At 55.8% G+C, this 16,541-nt stretch overlaps 1 protein-coding gene across 7 annotated transcripts in view; it reads right to left on the reverse strand.

Moving 5' to 3' along the window:
* Positions 1 to 16,541, reverse strand: part of JADE2 (jade family PHD finger 2) — a 45,597-nt gene that overhangs the window by 27,737 nt on the left and 1,319 nt on the right. For 2 of the 7 annotated variants that reach the window (XM_019642216.1, XM_019642218.1), the window contains exons 2-3: positions 6,894 to 6,951; positions 4,882 to 4,970 (exon numbers count right to left, since the gene is read on the reverse strand). In XM_019642216.1, the coding sequence (XP_019497761.1) occupies positions 4,882 to 4,970; positions 6,894 to 6,951 (147 nt within the window). Of the gene's footprint in view, positions 1 to 4,881; positions 4,971 to 6,893; positions 6,952 to 15,038; positions 15,458 to 15,852; positions 16,099 to 16,126; positions 16,512 to 16,541 lie in introns of those variants that run through there. The other 5 variants (XM_019642219.1, XM_019642214.1, XM_019642220.1 and 2 more) reach the window with 5 other exon arrangements.

Raw genomic sequence — 16,541 nt, forward strand, 5'->3', positions numbered from 1 at the left:
CTGGCTGGAAACAGGGCTCGAATCCACAGGGGCAAGCACAAAAGCGTTTTATGGATTCTCCTGTTCTATCTCTCATTTTGCATGTTACTACAATATATGCCATCATTGTTTTAATATAAATAAGTTGTGTCAAATGTCTGGATAACACCTCTGCTCCTTCAGGAAGGCATCTTACTGACCCTGCAGTTTTGCACTCCAACACTTGGGCATTCCTGCCTTTACCCAGGATAAGAGAGTCCCATTTTAAAAAGCAGTGGGTCTAACCAAGGAGCTGCATCCTCAGTCTTCTTCACTCACTGCCTTTTTTCTGGGGGAAGCCATCTTTAGGCAAGAGTTTTTACCAACACTGGGTCTTGGGGACACCCCACTGGTGGCAGAGGCTGCCCAAAAGGATCATCTCTTTCTCCCAGGCCCTGGTCCCAGGGTGGAGAGGCTGAACACTGGTGAAGAGCCCCCAGGGAACCTGCAAAGAGGTCCCATTCCCTCATTTAGGGATATACGAGTTTGTCACCAGTGCCTACAAAGGAGCCAACAGTTAGATTGGCTCCAACTCCCACCCACCCTGTTCTGGGCCCATCCAGGCTTCCGTTCCAGGGAGGCCAGCTTCACTTCCACTCACTCTGGGGTCGCCCCCACCCCCAGGTTCCACGGGCTGCAGGAAAGGACAGTCACATCTACAAAACAGAAATCCCATGGCAGGTTTGGGCTCTATGGATGGCAGCTCTGAGGCTCAGAGAGAAAGTCACTTGCCCAAGGTCACAGAGCTCCTCAGTGGCAAAGCTGGCTGCATCTCTCATAACGGACACTTTCCTGTATAGCACCTGCATCCTGCTGACAGCCAGAGGACCAGCTCCCCGGGGACGGGGCCTGAATTTTCTGTCCCCCTAGAACCAGCAGGGCCCTACGAGGCACCCTTGAGTGCTTGCTGAGTTGAATCTGTGTCAGGAGTTCTTGGGTCCTGAAGACTCATGTCCCTACCCTGCCCACTGGCTGACTTCTGGGGACTCTGACTTCCTAAAAACACAGCTTTCTACTTCAAGACAGCCTATGGGGGAAACCCCCACTGCTCAGCCTGCCCTCCCACCTGCCTCTCTGCCGGGCCTGAGGAAGACACAGCCTCAAATAGCAGCCTCCAAGGTCTCTTCCTGAATGGCCCTGCCAGGCCGAGGGCTTAGCAAAAACCTGTCAGTCCCCTAGAACCCATGGGGGGCGGGGGTGAGCTGGGGAACTGCCCCACCCACACTCTCTGCCTCTGCTTAGGTCTCTGAATCAGTCTATCAGCCTAGAAAGCCTCCCCCACCCCCATCCCCTCCACCCTGTCAACCTCAGAACCTTCCAGAAAGGCCCAAGCCAGGAACTCCTATCTTAGCAAATTAAGGGCAAAGGTCTACGGCAGTAGCTGTTAACCCTGGTTTCCAGCGGGAGGGCTTTTAAATAGTACAGGGACCTGCGACCCAACTCCAGACCATTTAAGTCAGAATTCTTGGAGGTGAGGTAGGATGGGGGTCTGTGATCTCCATCAGGTTCACAGAGAGATGACCCACAAAGTCTGAAGCACCAATAATGGTTACGCCGTTTGTTGAGCGGCCAGGCCAGAAACTCAAAGCTTCAGCACCATTTATACACGAATACCACCTCGCCTGGCCAGGCTAATCCCTTAAGGGGTTAAGCCCCAAGGAACAGATCTCAGCTTTGTTGGGATACTGCAGGCAGGCAGAGCAGAGGAAGGCAGCAGCTTGTGTCCTTGGGATCAGCACTACCTTTTCCCTCCACTGCCAAAGGGGACCCTGCGGCCAACCTTGGTGCACTTCCACCAAAAACCCTAACCCAGCCCCCTAAGACCTTACCCCAGGGGCGGTCCCTTCAGCCCCCAGCATGGAGGTCCGCACTTCCTCTTTACTCTGGCTGAGAAAGGCCCCCCACTGGTTAAGGGCCTGAAGAGAAGCTGGGCCTCAAGGCCTAGGCCCTGTCCAGGGTCCTGACTCCTGGTTGGAGCACTTTTTCCGGCCCTGGGGCACCTCACTCTGTGTAAACAAAGTCCCTTGATTTGCAACCTCTGGGTGCATTGGAAAGGGCGGACCTTGGTAGGTCATCATAGCAACAGCCCCTCCGGTCTCATCTAAACCCAACTCCAACCGTTTCCATAGCTGTTGGCTTCACTATACGCTAGCGTTGCTGCTACGCGAAGTACTCCTGGTCCTCAAATCCCTCCACCCCGTCACTGTCCACTCACAGATAAGGGGACAAGTGAACCATGTAGCCACCAGAAAGGGGGCTCCTTCTGCACCATGCACATCAATTTACAAATATTTTGGCTGGGAACCTGGGCCAGACTGGGAGCAGACCATGTGACCAGCCTGATAACCTCCCCACAGGCTTTTTTACTCAGGGGGAGAGCAGATGGGGCTCCCAGATTCCCTCTCATTGGAGGGTCTAAAGCCCTCAGTCCTCAAGCGGCCCAGCAGACTAGAAAGGCCCTCCTCCCCAACCCATTCACAGAAAGAGAAAGGAATAACCCAGTGAGATTTAGTGCAAAGGTTCTCTGTCGCCAAATCCCCGCTTTCATCTGCGCCTTCTCATGAGCCAAATAATTTGGAAGCTTTCATTGACGGTTTCCTCTCTGCCCCGCGATAGCCTGGAATTTATGGTGGCTATGGCTCAACCTCCTCACTTAGGGGACGAGGGAAACCTCGCAGGCTGCTCTCCAGCCTGTTGTGGGAGGAAAAGCTTGTCCTTGGCGACAGTTCAAGGCGGGGAAGACTTCCTCAGCGCTCCTGGAGCCCAGAACTTGAGGGCGGGTGTCTCCAGTGAGGCCTCACAGCCCCGAGAGGCTCCTGGGCTGGAACCTGGGGCCACGCATTGGCAGTCCCCAGCAGGGCCCGGCACCAACACCCTTACAATGGCTTGACTCTATTTTTAGGAGGGGAAAGGTTCAAAGGCTCTGAGCTGGAAAACCCAAGAGGCAGGGGAATTTTCAGCCCCATGCAAATCACTCTTTCCCCTCGGTCTTCGGTCTTGGTTGACACCTGTTTCCTCCCAGCTGCCAGCCTATCCTGGGTGTAGATGGCATCTCTGCCTTGGATCTCTGCCCTGAGAGGTGGCCCCTCCTCCTGCTGGTGCTTGGAGGGAGTGGGGCAGGGCAAGTCAAGAGAAGGAGCCGGCCCCAGGAGCTCCTCAGAACTTCTCTTTTTCCAAACTGAATAGCCACAGAAATCAGGGGGCAGGTTCCTCTTCTCTAAAATGGACATGACAATCGCTGCCTCCCAGGACCAGGAAGGTACATAAAGATGGCTATTGTTTTACTAATTTAACCATAACAATTGGTGAGGCCCTGCAGGTCTCAAGGGGGGAGGGGGGGCACAGGCAGGAGCAGAGAGAGGGATGGTGGATTGGAGGGATGGTCCCAGGGGCTCCCAGCGCCCTAGCGCTCTGCCTCCTACTGCCCAGCACAACTGGGCACATCCCATCCCCACTGAGCAGGGCCAGTCCGGGAGAGCACTGACAGCCTCCAGAACAGCCTCCTGCCATGCCCACCTTAGCTCCAGCTTCCGGTCCAGTCCTAACTGCGTTCCCGGAGATATCTCCTTCCATCTCCACCCCTCCTCCACAGGGCCAAGGGAGGACAATAGATTGGGGGATGGGGGTGGGAGTTCTTAAACACTCCCCACCTCCACAAAGGGAGAGTCTTCCGGTCAGCCAGCTCCAGGAGGTTTTTCAAATGCAAGGTTCTGTGGAAGACAACCCCCGCCCCCGCCCCCACCCCCACCCCTACCCCCAGGGGCTGCCTAAGGACAGCAGCACCAAGGTTGCCCCTGTGGTGAGGGCGGGGAGAGGAGGGCACCAGGTTCAGAACACAGATACCCTCCCCCATCCCAAGCCAAGGGCTCAGCTCTAGAACTCTGGACTTCCCCCTTTGGCCACTGTTGACCCCCAAAACTTCAGGTCTTGGCTATATAACCTTGGGATCCTCAATTTCCTTATTATAACAGGACTGAGAAGTCTGGGCTACTTTTAAGGATTAAAAAACTAAAGTGTCCGGAGTGCCTGGCTCCTCAGGAGGCTGCATAACAATGCCTTTCTTAAGGGCCAGACTCAACCCCTTCTCCCCTCCCCACCTTACACACTCAATGCTCTGCAGCCTCATCTGTGCCCCGCGAAAGGCACTGACGACCTAAGAGGGAGCAATGGGGCTCTGGGGTGTGGGTTTTCCCATTCGTCCACCCAGCCCTGATGCTGCTTTTCTCCGCAGCGCCAGAAGCCAAACACCTCTACCTGCCACAAGAAACATCCCAGGTCAAACAAAGTAAGGAAGGCTTAAAATGAAGATGCACATGAACTGAGCATAATCAGGAATAGATAGATGACTTAGCTGGATTACTCTCAGGACCCCATCCTGCACCCCTACATCAGCCGTCCTGTCATCCTGGGCTCAGCCTCCATAGTGTCCTGAATCCTACTGCTTCTTACTCCACTGCCACCACTGGGCTGGAAGCCACCATTGTTTCTCTCCTGGTCAACTGCAGTTGCAAAAGAATGCTTCCTGCCTCGGCCCTTGTCCCCGGCATTCCCTTCTCACAGCAGCCAGTGGGACCTTCCATTAAAACATAAGGCTATGCCATTACCCTGCTGATGATCCTAGAAAGACTTCTCCTCTGACTCAGACCAATAGGAACAACTCTACAGCCTACAAGGCTAAGAACTGGCATCCCCTCCCCCATTCATTCCACTCAGCCACACTGGCCTGACTTGGCAATGACTGTGTCCTCTGCCAGGCGTGCTCTTCCCCCACATTATCTGCAGCCCTAACTCTCCCTAGGTCTCTGCTGCTGTCACCTCCCCACCTCTGCTTCCTCTTTCTCCAGGACACTTGTCATTACCCACCTCTGAGGGCTTCTTTTCGTTCTGCCGGGGCCAGCCTGGCTTGGTGCTGCTGGGCAGTTTGGAGCATCGTGAGGCAGATGTAGTGTGACCTGCAGAGAGAACACAGCTCGTTAGAGGCCCCTGGAAGGCCAGGAACACCACCCACCCACCCACACCCAAGAATAGGAAGCCTGTAAGGAAAGTTCTGGCTTGAATGTTCAGGAGGCGGACACCTCTGTGAGCACCTGGTGGGCTGTCCCTGCTCTGGGCCCCTCAAATGATGAGTGGGGACATGATGCCTCCTCCACTCATCAACCAGAAAGGGCTTGGAAAATAAAAGGCTGGAGCTAGGACTTAGCGTTAGCTTATTGTGTGACCCATGACAAGACCCTTGCCCTCTCTGGTCCTCTGCTTCCTCCGTGTGATATCAGCTAAGTGGGTAGACAGAGGCAGGACAGGGCAGTGGGAAGAGGACTGCTCGAAAGCAGACCCAGAGCAGGCTTGAGCCCTGGCTCAGCCACCTACTAGCTTGGCACCCTGGGCAAATGACTCTCTCTCTCTGAACCTCAGTTTGCTCTTCTATAAAATGAGAGCAAGAGAGTAACTGTCTTCAAAGGGTTGTGAGAATTTGATGAGACCATGCCTGTAAATCTTAGCATCGTCCCCAGCACACAGTGCTGCCTCAATAAACATCAGCTATTATTATGAGGGTCTGAGACCCTTGCTAGGCTACAGGGCTGTGGTCTTCATCCCTATGGGTCAAAGGAGCAGCGGCCATGGGTGGGCACAGGGAAAAGGAGGAAGCCTCAGTCTCACCCAATCCTGATGCAGTTACAGGGCTCAGCTGCCCAGAAGCCCATACCTGCAGGTGCTCCGCCCTCAAGGGTTCCTTTGCTTGCAATAAAGTTAGAAGTAGAGGATGCGGTTCTTTTTGGCTCTACTGAGCCAGGCCACAGGCAGCGTGGTTGCAGCCACAGAAGGCCAGACGCTGTGATCTCTTGCCGCAGGGAGGAAGGGCTGGCCAGGTTAGACACCAGAGCCAAGCTGAGCAAACAGACCCCCAAGGACAGCAAATGAGACCTAGATGGGGGGAAGGAACTGGGGCCTGACCCAAGTCCCAGTGCATCTGTCTCAGGCTCTTGGTTAGAGGGAGGGGTGTGGAACTCGGGGAGCTCTAAGAGGCCTTGGTGATCTCCCTAATCCCAGGCGCTCACCGCATATGTGCACACTCTGGGGTCTATTGGTGCAGGGCTCCAGGCCCAGCCTCCCTGGCAGTGCAGCCTGTTCCTTAGCCTGGGCTTGCACCAGGATACACCACTAGGCGGGATCCTCCTGGCAGTGTGTCTCCTGCACAGGGCAGAAGGGAACTCCTTACTTCAAGCAGCTCATGCGGGGCCCAGTTCCTGGGGCAGCTGAGACGAGCTCCCTTCTGAGAAAGGCTCTCACCTTACACAAACCTCCCCCAAATGTCACAAGAGGCTCCCTCAGCCCGATTTTCTCACTGACAATGCCCTCCCACTCCCAGACATCCAAATGACACCCCCAGCCCATACACAAGTCTACCTCTGAGATTCTATTACCAAGATCCCATGAAGGTCAGACGCCATTAATATGTAAGCTGAATATTTACTGAACACCTATTATGTGCCTGATCTAACTGGGGATAAGGCAGTGAGCAAGACATGACCCCTCTTATCAAGGAGCTTACCAGTGGTTAGGAAATGATACTTATCAGATAATTAGAATAGTAACAAGTTTCCTATTGGTTTTGAAGAGACCTCCTACAGGGCCCTGACCCTGTTACAGGGCCCTGACCCAACAGGAGAGCCACTGGGCCAGGGACGTGCTCCCAGAGTGAAGAGAACAGCAAGGCTCCGGGGGCTAGAGTGGTGTGGGGACTTTCTTCGGAGCAGAGGGATCTGATCTGATTTATACTTTAGCCAACACTGAGACCATGGGGCAGCCTTCCCCAATCTGGGCCTGGTAATTATTCAAATGCTCCCCCTGTAGAAGCCCCAAACGGAAGGCCTTACTGTCAGTGGTGTCCGAGTTGTCGCTGCTGATGGAGTATTTTCGCCTCTTCTCTTCCATCTGCAACAAAAGGCAGGCCCCATTATACCCACAGGCAGCTTGGGAAATCCTCAGTCTCTCAGAAACTCACCAGGAGCCCACCTCCCCACCCTCACCTGCTCCAGCAGAAGAATGAGAACAGGGCCCTGCCCCAGCCTTCTTCTCAGCCAGCCCCATCCCTGCCCCACCCACCCTAGGGAGGGGTGGGGTGGGAGGAGAGGAGGCTGCCTCTCCCACCTCCTGAGCCCTGAGCCTCAAAGGAGTAGGAGTCTGAGAAGAGAGAGAGAGAGCACGGCAGGGTGAGGGTGTGAGGGGTCAGCCCAGGCTGAACAGTGACTAGGACCTGCCCAGCCCCAGCTTCCACCCAAGGAAACTCATGCCCTTAGAAGAATCCATTCCCACCCTTGAGTTGCAACTGGTGCCCTGCTGGGTGCCAAGGAGGGGAGGGCAGAGGAAACAAGACTGATTTTTCCAGCAGGACCATGAGATCTGAGTTTAAGGATAAGCCAGCCAAGAAAGCACTGAGGACACATCCTGAGAGGGGCCGCCAGAGGAGTGTGGACACGGGGGTGGGGGCCGGGAGGCTCCAAGCGGGTCCCTGAGACACACCAGGCCCAGGGTAACTGGTCCCGGGCTGGGCTCCCTCTCTCCTCCAGTGTTCTTCTCCAGATACAAGTCCAAACCAACTCTCTCTCAATGGCAGCATTTAACTTTAAGGGAAGGAGGGCGGCTGTCCCATGCTGGGCTCACTCCTCGACCCACACCCTCTCAGCCATCTCCCGTTCCCAACAACCCGGTGAGTTGTAAGCTATTAGCTTCATTTACTGGGGAGGCTCAGTTCCTTGTCCTGCTAGGTAGTAACTGACTGAACTGGGATTTGAGTCCACGTGGCCTGATCCCTGAGCCCACACTGAGCTGCCTTTGTGCCCTTGTCAGCTCCTGCCTGTTGGAAGTGCTTTTCCACCCACTATTTCCTCTAATCCTGCAGATTCCTGGGTGGCAGGGACTGCTCTTGGCCCCTCTTGGAGGGGAGCACACCGAGTGGCTTGTTCACATATCCTGGGTCTCACAGCTAGCCAGTGGCTAAGTCCTAATGTGAGAACAGGTCTGGGGCTCAGGGCCCAGAGTGCTTTCTACCATGCTCCTGTTAGTCTGGACCCTGGGCTGCCTCACTCCCCACAGCAAAGGACAAGGAGCCAGTGTCAGCAGGGAGAAAGCCCTGCTGCCCAGCCCAGCTGCAGGCCAGCCAGGCTCCCCACCCTGCTTGGGATCCCTCCTGCCACCTGCTGCAGCCCCAAGTCTGGGTTTCCCCTTCTCCTATTGCAGCCCTGCAGAGACCAGGAAATTAGGCAGGGCGTGACTACCCAGACCTCTGAGCTGACCAGGATGACCAGCCTGCCTCCAGCTTGACCTCAGCCAGGAGCTTCTCTCCACCCCAGTGTCCCCCAACGGCAGGCTCAGGATGACAGGCTCATTGGGGCTGCTTGTTGCCCAGCTCTGAAGAGGGTGTGGAGAGACGGAGGGACGCCTGGTGCTGTGAGCAGCATGGATGGCAGGGTGGTGGGACCAATGAGGGCTAAAATCGCCAAGCACAAATTGCGGCGGGGGAGGGAGACATCCTGGTACCCAGAGACCTCACTAAGCCCTCAGAGCAAACCTTAGGTGCCCATAGGCATGACAGTTGCTTCCCTTTTGCAGATGAAAACGAAGCTGAGAGGTTAAGTGACCTGCCCAAGATTGCAGTGCTTGTAAGAAGTCTATTTGACTCAGGAGACCATGCTCTTGACCTTTAGACCTCCCTGCCTGTGTGCAGCAGAGTGTAATCAGGCCAGCGGCCCAGGTCACAGACCGCATGGGGCAATAATGCTCCGCCATCCACAGCAGTCCATCCTCACTGTCCTCTGGGGTCTGAGGGTGACAAAGTTGACTTTAACAGAACCCTGACTCTAGCCTGTATCTTCCCAGCCCAGTCCTGCCACAGGTGGGATAGGAGTAGGAGAGGTGCTATAAATGCGCCCACCTGTTTTCCCCGGCAACGGGCTGTACAGGAATCGCACTGCTCTTCATTTCTAGCAAAGCGGGCACTTCCGGGCCAGGCTCCTTCATAGCATAAAAGCAGCAGCTCTGGATTCAGGGGTACCGAGTTACAATCCCAGCTCTGCCCCTCACTAGACCAGGGACCATGGGACAGATACGCCTCCCAGAGGACACAAACTGGATCTGGGTTTTTACACAAATCTCCAGAGCTTAAAATGTTGGCAACTGATGCAGAATTTTTAAAGCACTTTGAGAGGGCCAAACTAAACACATCCGTGGGCTAGAATCAGCTGGTGAAAATAAATGAGAGCAGCATAAGGCCCTTAGCACAGTGGTTCACTTTCCACATAGGTGCTAGTTATTATATTAATACCTTGGGCCAGGTGGACAGTCCTCCTACCAGCGCCCACCAGATAGGGAGCAGTAATGCACAGTAAGGAAGGTCCTCTAGAGCAGGACCCCTGTCTGCCGCCACCCTTCTCATAATGTTGTTCCCTGCTGCTCAGGACCACTGACCCCCAGCATGCAGACCTGCACCCCACCCTCAGCCAGTTCCCCATCCAACCTGCCCTCCATGAAACACCCCCAAGTCCTCCTGGCTGGGTGTTATTAAGGGAGCAGAGTTTGCGGTGGCTTAATTGGAATAATAACTAGGCTTCAGAGGGAAGCCACTGTTTTGTGAGTTCTTTCGTTTGAACCAAGACTGTTGCAAAGGCCTCCCCTGACTCAGGTGAGCCTCCACTGTCAGTGGCTAATAAAGCCCTAGATGAGGGCTTCCCTGGGGGACAGCCCTTTGCACCATGAACCCTCCCCACCTCTACCCCAACAAGGGGGACCAGGAGGACTCCTTCACCAAAGCTGAAATCCAGGGCTGCAGATGCAGGTGGGGGTTAGGGGTGCTCAGACTTGGTCTTTGCCTCCGGGTTTTCCCTCTCCACTTGACCCTCCAATCTCTCCCAAAGCAAGGTCTGCTCTGGGAGAATACCTCAGTGTCACACAAGGTACTTGCTTCTGGGGACAGAAAGTGCTCCTGAAACCCTTCCTACAAAGGAGAATCTAGGAAAGAAAGGGTCCCCCTTTCCCCCCATTAGTACCTCCCACACATCCCCAGCATGGAGACACAGATGGGAAGCTCTTCTTTGGGAATGCGGGTATCAGAGGGTCCCCTCAATGGAGGAGTAGCTCACAGCCTCTCTGTGCATCATCTACCCCACAGCCAACCTTTGGCAAGTCCAATGGGCTCTCCCTCCAGAACACACTGTGAATCCACCCCTTTCCCCCCCATCTCTACTTCTACCACACTAGTCCAAGCCAGTCTCCGATCTTGCCCAGACTCCTCATTTACCTCCCAGCTTCTACTATCGCTCCCTCATAATCTAGGATCCACACGGCTGCCAGAATGATCTTTAAAAAGCATAAATCAGGGGCTGGCTGGGTGGCTCAGTTGGTTAAGAGCGCGAGCTCTGAGCAACAGGGCTGCCGGTTCGAATCCCACATGGGCCAGTGAGCTGCGCCCAAGCTGCCAACAGGCGGCCAGATGGCTCAGCTGGTGAGAGCGTGTGCTCTTAACAACAGGTTGCAGGTTCGACTCCCGCATGGGATGGTGGGCTGCACCCCCGCCTGCAACCAGACTGAAAGCGGCGACTTGAGAGCTGAGCTTGCTCCCGCCACAACTAAGATTGAAGAACAACAACTTGACTTGGAGCTGATGGGTCCTGGAGAAACACAATGTATCCCTTCCCCAATTCAAAAAAGTCTTAAAAAAAAAAAAGCATAAATAAGATCATGTCATGCTCCTATTTAAAATCTTTCAAAGGCTCCCCTGCTGACCAAAGGACCAAACTCAAGCTCCTGACCACAAGACCCTACACGATCTGGCGCCTGCCTACCTCACAAGTTCATACGGACCACAACCCCTTCCCCACCACTTTCCAGCCACACAGGCCTCCTTTCATTTCCTGAAACAAGCCTAACAGTCCATGCTTCAAGCCCTGTGCATGGGCTGGGCTCTCTGCCTTTAATGGTTTATGCAGCCTATGCGTGCCTGACCTTTCGTCTTTCAGGTTCCAGCATAAATGTCACAGAGGCTGTGCCTTACCTAAAGAACGCTCATCAACCCGTTATTCAGCATCTTCCCAGTATCCATCCTAATTTGTGTTTGTTCATTTACCTGTTGAACGTCCCTCTACAGAGTGTATGTCCCATGAGAGTAAGTCTGCCTGGATCCCTGCTGGATCCCTAATGGTTTCCTTGCGCTGCACCCCACACGCAACAGGGGCACAATGGATGTAGAGTACTGAGTGTATTCTTGTCCCCTCCCTCTAGAAGTGTGGGGACCACACAGCCCAGCTGGCCTGCCTGTAGCGTGCAGGAACAAACACCCCAGCCCAAGATTTCGTCCTGTTTTCACAGCCCCCTTCCCCGTCTTAACCTCACACATTTTCCAGGAGGCTTTATTTGGTTGGGCTCCTGGCTAATGATCAATGTCAACTCAGTAATAGGGCAGCAATGTGGTGGCAGATGTTTTCTTGGCAGCACTAGTCATTGGTCTTAGTGGGGGCCTCGGGTCTGGACTTGAAACACCAATGCCCAATGCCAGCCCCCTTTAAAGACCTTTCTGCAAATAAACTCAAATAAACACCCTGGGCCTCCATTAACGCCCTTCCAGCTGACCCTGGGAACAGTGGGCCTTTCAGGCCTGCTACTGCAGCCGCTCCCTGGGCAGTTAAAACACCCCAATGTGGCCTCTGGACTCTCCTCTCTGGGGCCACCAGGCCTGCCCTGACTGCCACCGCACACAGCAGGATTTCGTCTTCCTCCTTAAAAACAGGGGGGGTGGGGGGAGGCTTTCAAGCAGGCAATTTACCATTCCAGACACAATCTTTCAAAGAGAAACAAAAACTCTCCCTGTCTGAGGCAGACCACTAAGGCGTGTGTGTAATAAGATGCTAATACAATTTAATGATATTTCAGCTGGAAAACCTGTCCTCAGAGCCTCCTTGTGTCGGGAAGGCCAGACATTCAGAAAACAAGAACTGCACACTCTTAAATAGCTTTAAACGGGGGTCAGAGCCGTACCCTTTCCTATCTCTCATTAACTTTAATGCCTTCTCAGGGATAGTAACGGCCGTTACAAAAATGATTTTGTACACACAGATTCTCAAACTTGCTTCTCTAAGCACAAGGAAGCCCGAACTCTCCTCCGACACCCATCACTGCCCAACTGCTATTCCAAGTGTCCCAGAGTGCACCCAGCTCCCCTCGGAGATGCTGCCCACACCCACTCTCCAGACCCAGTCCTGGGGACATGCCGAGGAGATCCTGGGAGAATGAAAGGGGCTTTGTCTACTTTGTCCTTTGGCACCTCGCACCCTACCCTCCACCTCAGAGTGGGCAGAGCTCAGTCAGCTTGCTCCCACAGATGACTGCACACTGGCAACTACGGGGTGCTTCTCATCCCTTCTTCAGAGAAGGGTGCTGCCTCTTTAGCCTAGTAGCCTAAAGGGGAGAGATCACAGGTCAAAGCTGCATCTGGGCCCTCTCCAGGTCATTTAATAATAGTAAAACTGTCTAATACTAATGAAGTGCTTACCACATGCCTCGTTTGGGTTTATTCTTTTTTATGCAATATTGCTTTATCTATACAACCACCATAAGGCAGGTACTGTTATTAACCCTATTTATAGATGAAGAAACTGAGGCACAGTGTAACTGTCATCACTGGTGCTGCATAGCCAGCATTTAAACCTCAGCCATCTGACTCCAGATGGTATGCCCTGTCCCACCAGGCTTATGCCCTACAACTTCAGAGGGTGGCTGAGGTACTCCCAAGTCCTACGGGTTGTCTGAGAACCCTCCTGGGTTCCTAAGCTTTGAGCCACATGGAAAGGGTGCTATGTGGAGATCAGGGAAAGCCAGGGGTACCCCCTCTCCTCACAATTCTGATGTGTACTCCCCTCAGAGAACTTAAAAGGAGCACTGTGAAGCCCACAAAAGCCTGCTGGATGAGCTGTGAAGAATTTGGACTGGAAGCCTCTGACCTGGATCTTGGGTAGAGGGCTACTACCTCCCTGTTAACCAGAACACCAGTTAACCAGAACACCCTGCCCCCAATCTCAAGGACAGGGAAGTCAGTCAAAAGCCTAACCTCAAGACTCTGGGATGCACCTGGGGCTGGAACCAGCAGTCCCACCTCACCTGTCAATGAAAGCTAAGTGGAGATTTCTGACAGCCTCTTGGATCAGTGTTACTGGCCATTTAGCCAGGCGATTCAGGGAAAGGAAAAGCATGTTGGATGGGAAATCTGGAACCATTTGCTGCATCCTGAGCCCAAACAACTTTATCCTTAAACACTTCATCTCCAAAAGTGCAGGGGAGACCCCTGGCCAAACAGTTTCAAATCCAACATTCACTGCAAGTCCTGCTGCGAGGACTTCCCTCTGCGAGGCATTTGCTGTGGAACCAAATGCTTTTCCACTCTAAACAACAGCCAATAGCACTTGGGACAACTGAGAGGGCTCCAGATCAAACAAACATCCCTTTTTTTTCTACCATGCAAACTTTCTCAATAAATTATTCGCCCACTTCGGATCAAAGCTTGTTTTTGCAGCCTGTGACCTAAAAAGCAAATAGCATCTCTTAAACATGAAAGCCCTCCTCGCTGCCTGGGTCTGCTTTATTACTCATTCCTTCCCCTTACAGTTATTCTGTTGTTATTTCCCTCCTCTGCTTGTTAGATGGCTCTGCGAGTCCCAACCCGCCCCAGGAAGATGGGACAGGAGGGATGGTGCGTTCACTTGGGCCCCAAAGGTGAGAGGAAGTCAGGGTAGGGGAGAAGCCAGCACCCTTGGAACCCGGTTGGCAGTTCCCTGCCCAGCCCTTTTGCCAGACGTCCTACTGGGAATTTTACCAGTGAAGGGAGTTAATGCCACCCTGGGGAGGAGGGGCCCGGCATCCCTACCACCACAAGGGTCCAGGACTCAGTTTGCAACAGAACCGTTAAGGGGATCTCCTGACAGCCTGTCTGGGTTCAAAGCTCAGGGCTCCTCTCCCAACAAAAGCAAGGCGGCAGGTCCAGTCGTTCCCATCTAGCCCCTCCCTTTTGGCAATGCTGAGTGCAAACAGGACGCCTCCTGATGACCCTCTGCAACCCAGCCCCTGGGTGAAACTTTGTGTCCCAGAATCCCGCAGTATATGGGGGCGAGGGTGGGGGGGAAGGTTGCTAAGTGCAGGGGCAAGGTTTGCAAATCTGCAGAGATCGGAGTTGCCGACTGCAGCCTGCCCTTGGCACGGGGCAAAGGGAAACACAATCCTTCCCCCACCACCAGCCCTGGGCACGAGACTTGCGGCGAAGGTGGTAAAAAAAAAAGTCAAGTGCCCGGCGGACGGCAGAGGCTTTGGGGATTGGGAGTGGGGGTGGCACGCGCCTCCAGCCTGCCCCTGGAGGCAGTCCGCGGGACAGCAGGCTGAAGGCGCGCCGGCGTGATTCCGACCGCAGGAGCCGGGAGGAGGAGCCGGAGGTGGCTGCTGGGGGCTCCAGCCCAGGCGAAGGAAGGGCAAGAGGCGGTTCGGGCCCGGGGCGGCGCCGGGAGGTGGACTAGACGCCCAGGGAGGCGGAAGGGGTTTAGGTGATGCGGGTAAGGGCTACCGAACTCCTTGGGGGGTAGGCAGCCGTGTGTGGTGGGGAACAGGGTGCGTGTGTGGAGATGTCCTGGGCTTCTGGAAGCTACAGTGAAGCCTTCCTGCCTGTCTCGCAGACAACCCCATCTTCTGACATAACAGCTACCGATCGCCAAGCTGACCCGCCTCTCATCCCTTGGCCTGAAGAGGATGTCTCAGGGACCAGGGATAGAGGGAGCCACAAGTCTGCACACTGGCGGGGAGGAGGCGGGCGGGAGACGCTCCGCAGGCGCAGGCGAGTGGGAGGGAAGGAGGGAGGGAGTGAGGGAGGAAGAGAGGGAGGAAGGAGGTAAGGCCGGGAAGATGCCACTGCCGGGGGCGGGGCCGGACCGGGATCCGGGAGAGGGACTGCAGCGGCGCTCGATGGGGGCGGGGGCTGCAGTGTCACTCACTTAGGGGTCAGGTGTGTAAGTCCCAGGCTGGGGCCGCCACTTGCCTACGTCTTCCCGGTACCACCCAGGGCGCAGGGGCGGAGGCGGAGGGCCGGGGACTGCAGAACCATCCCCGGAGCGGGACGCGAACCGGCTGAATTGGGAGAAGGTAAACAAGGGCCACGCCCCCTGCCGTCGCCCCGCGGGCGCGCACCCGCCGCTCCGGCCGCCGCCGGTACATTTCCACTCTCTCAGCGCTTCTCCCCCGCCGGACTCCCGCGCAGCCTTGGGGATGGGAGCTGCCCCCGACCCCAGCCCGCACCGCCTGCGCCCGGGCTGCGCCTCCTCCATACTCACCTGGAAAGGGCGTCCCCCACCCCTCCAAAAAACTGTTTAATTTGTGCAGAACCTCCGCGCCCTCTCGAGAACTGAGCATGCTGCCCCCGCGTGCAGCGCCCGCGTGCACCTAACCCGGAGAGGGGGCGACAGGGCGGAGGCGGTGGCCCCCGGAAGGTGTCTGGGACCCGGCCGGCTGCACGTGAGCCCAGCGCAGGGGTCATGTGCACCGGCTCAGCCCGGTTCGGCGCCCGGACGTGCTGCGTATCAACAAAATGAAACTCGAGGCGACAGGAGGGCAGTTAGCTCTGGGTCCTCCGAACCCCCGTCCCCGGCCGCGCGACCTCCCCTCCGCACCGGTCTCCCGCCGCAGTCCCTCCGCCCGGCTGGAGCCCGCGGGGCAAGTTGCAGCCCCGGCGCGCCCCCGCCCGCCCGCGCCCCCTCGCCGGCCCGGGGGCGCTTTGCCGCAGTCATTAATAAAGAAGGTCGCCAAGCTCACCCTTCCAAAAGTTGTTGTTGCATGCGCCCCTCTCAGCCTCCCCGCAATGTACTCTTTAAAACACGACTGACCAACATGCGCAATCTCTCTCCCCTGTGCTGTGCATCCCCCCTCCCCCCCCTCGCGCGCTGGCTTCCTAGAACAGGCAGCCAGCAGGAGAGAGAGGGAGCGAGTGAGCAAGAGAGAGAGCGAGGAGCGCTGGCAGATCTGTTGCAAAAACACAAAATAACGCTGTGGAGATGCGCAGGGCCCATCGCCGGGGGCTGGATCTTACCTTGCTCCGTGGTGCCCTTCCAAGGGGCGCTGCCCTCGGCTACGCGCGGCGGCGGGGCCCGGCGCGGGAAGGATGCTCCCGAAATCCGGAGCTCCTGGGGCCGGCGCGGGCGGGCGGGGGGCGCGCATCCATCCGGGGTCGCCGCGAGGGAGGCGGCGGGGCCCGCGGCGTCCCCGGCCCCGCACCCCTACTGGGGACGGTCAGCCTGCCGGACCCGACCCCTTGCCGCTAGGAGTGGGCGCAAAGTAACTCCATGGAAGCTACTCACCCCGCCCCCCCCAAAAAAAATACAGCTTCCAACTGCGATGGCCGCGGTCGGCACCATTCACCAACCCCCTGTGTATGTTTCTGTTTCTTTTTAAACCAAGACTTCCTTGTGATCTCTTTAGAAAAAAAAAAATGTGTTGGGGTGGGG

This window comes from Hipposideros armiger, unplaced genomic scaffold (genome assembly GCF_001890085.2).
Source record: "Hipposideros armiger isolate ML-2016 unplaced genomic scaffold, ASM189008v1 scaffold_66, whole genome shotgun sequence".
NCBI lineage: Eukaryota > Metazoa > Chordata > Mammalia > Chiroptera > Hipposideridae > Hipposideros > Hipposideros armiger.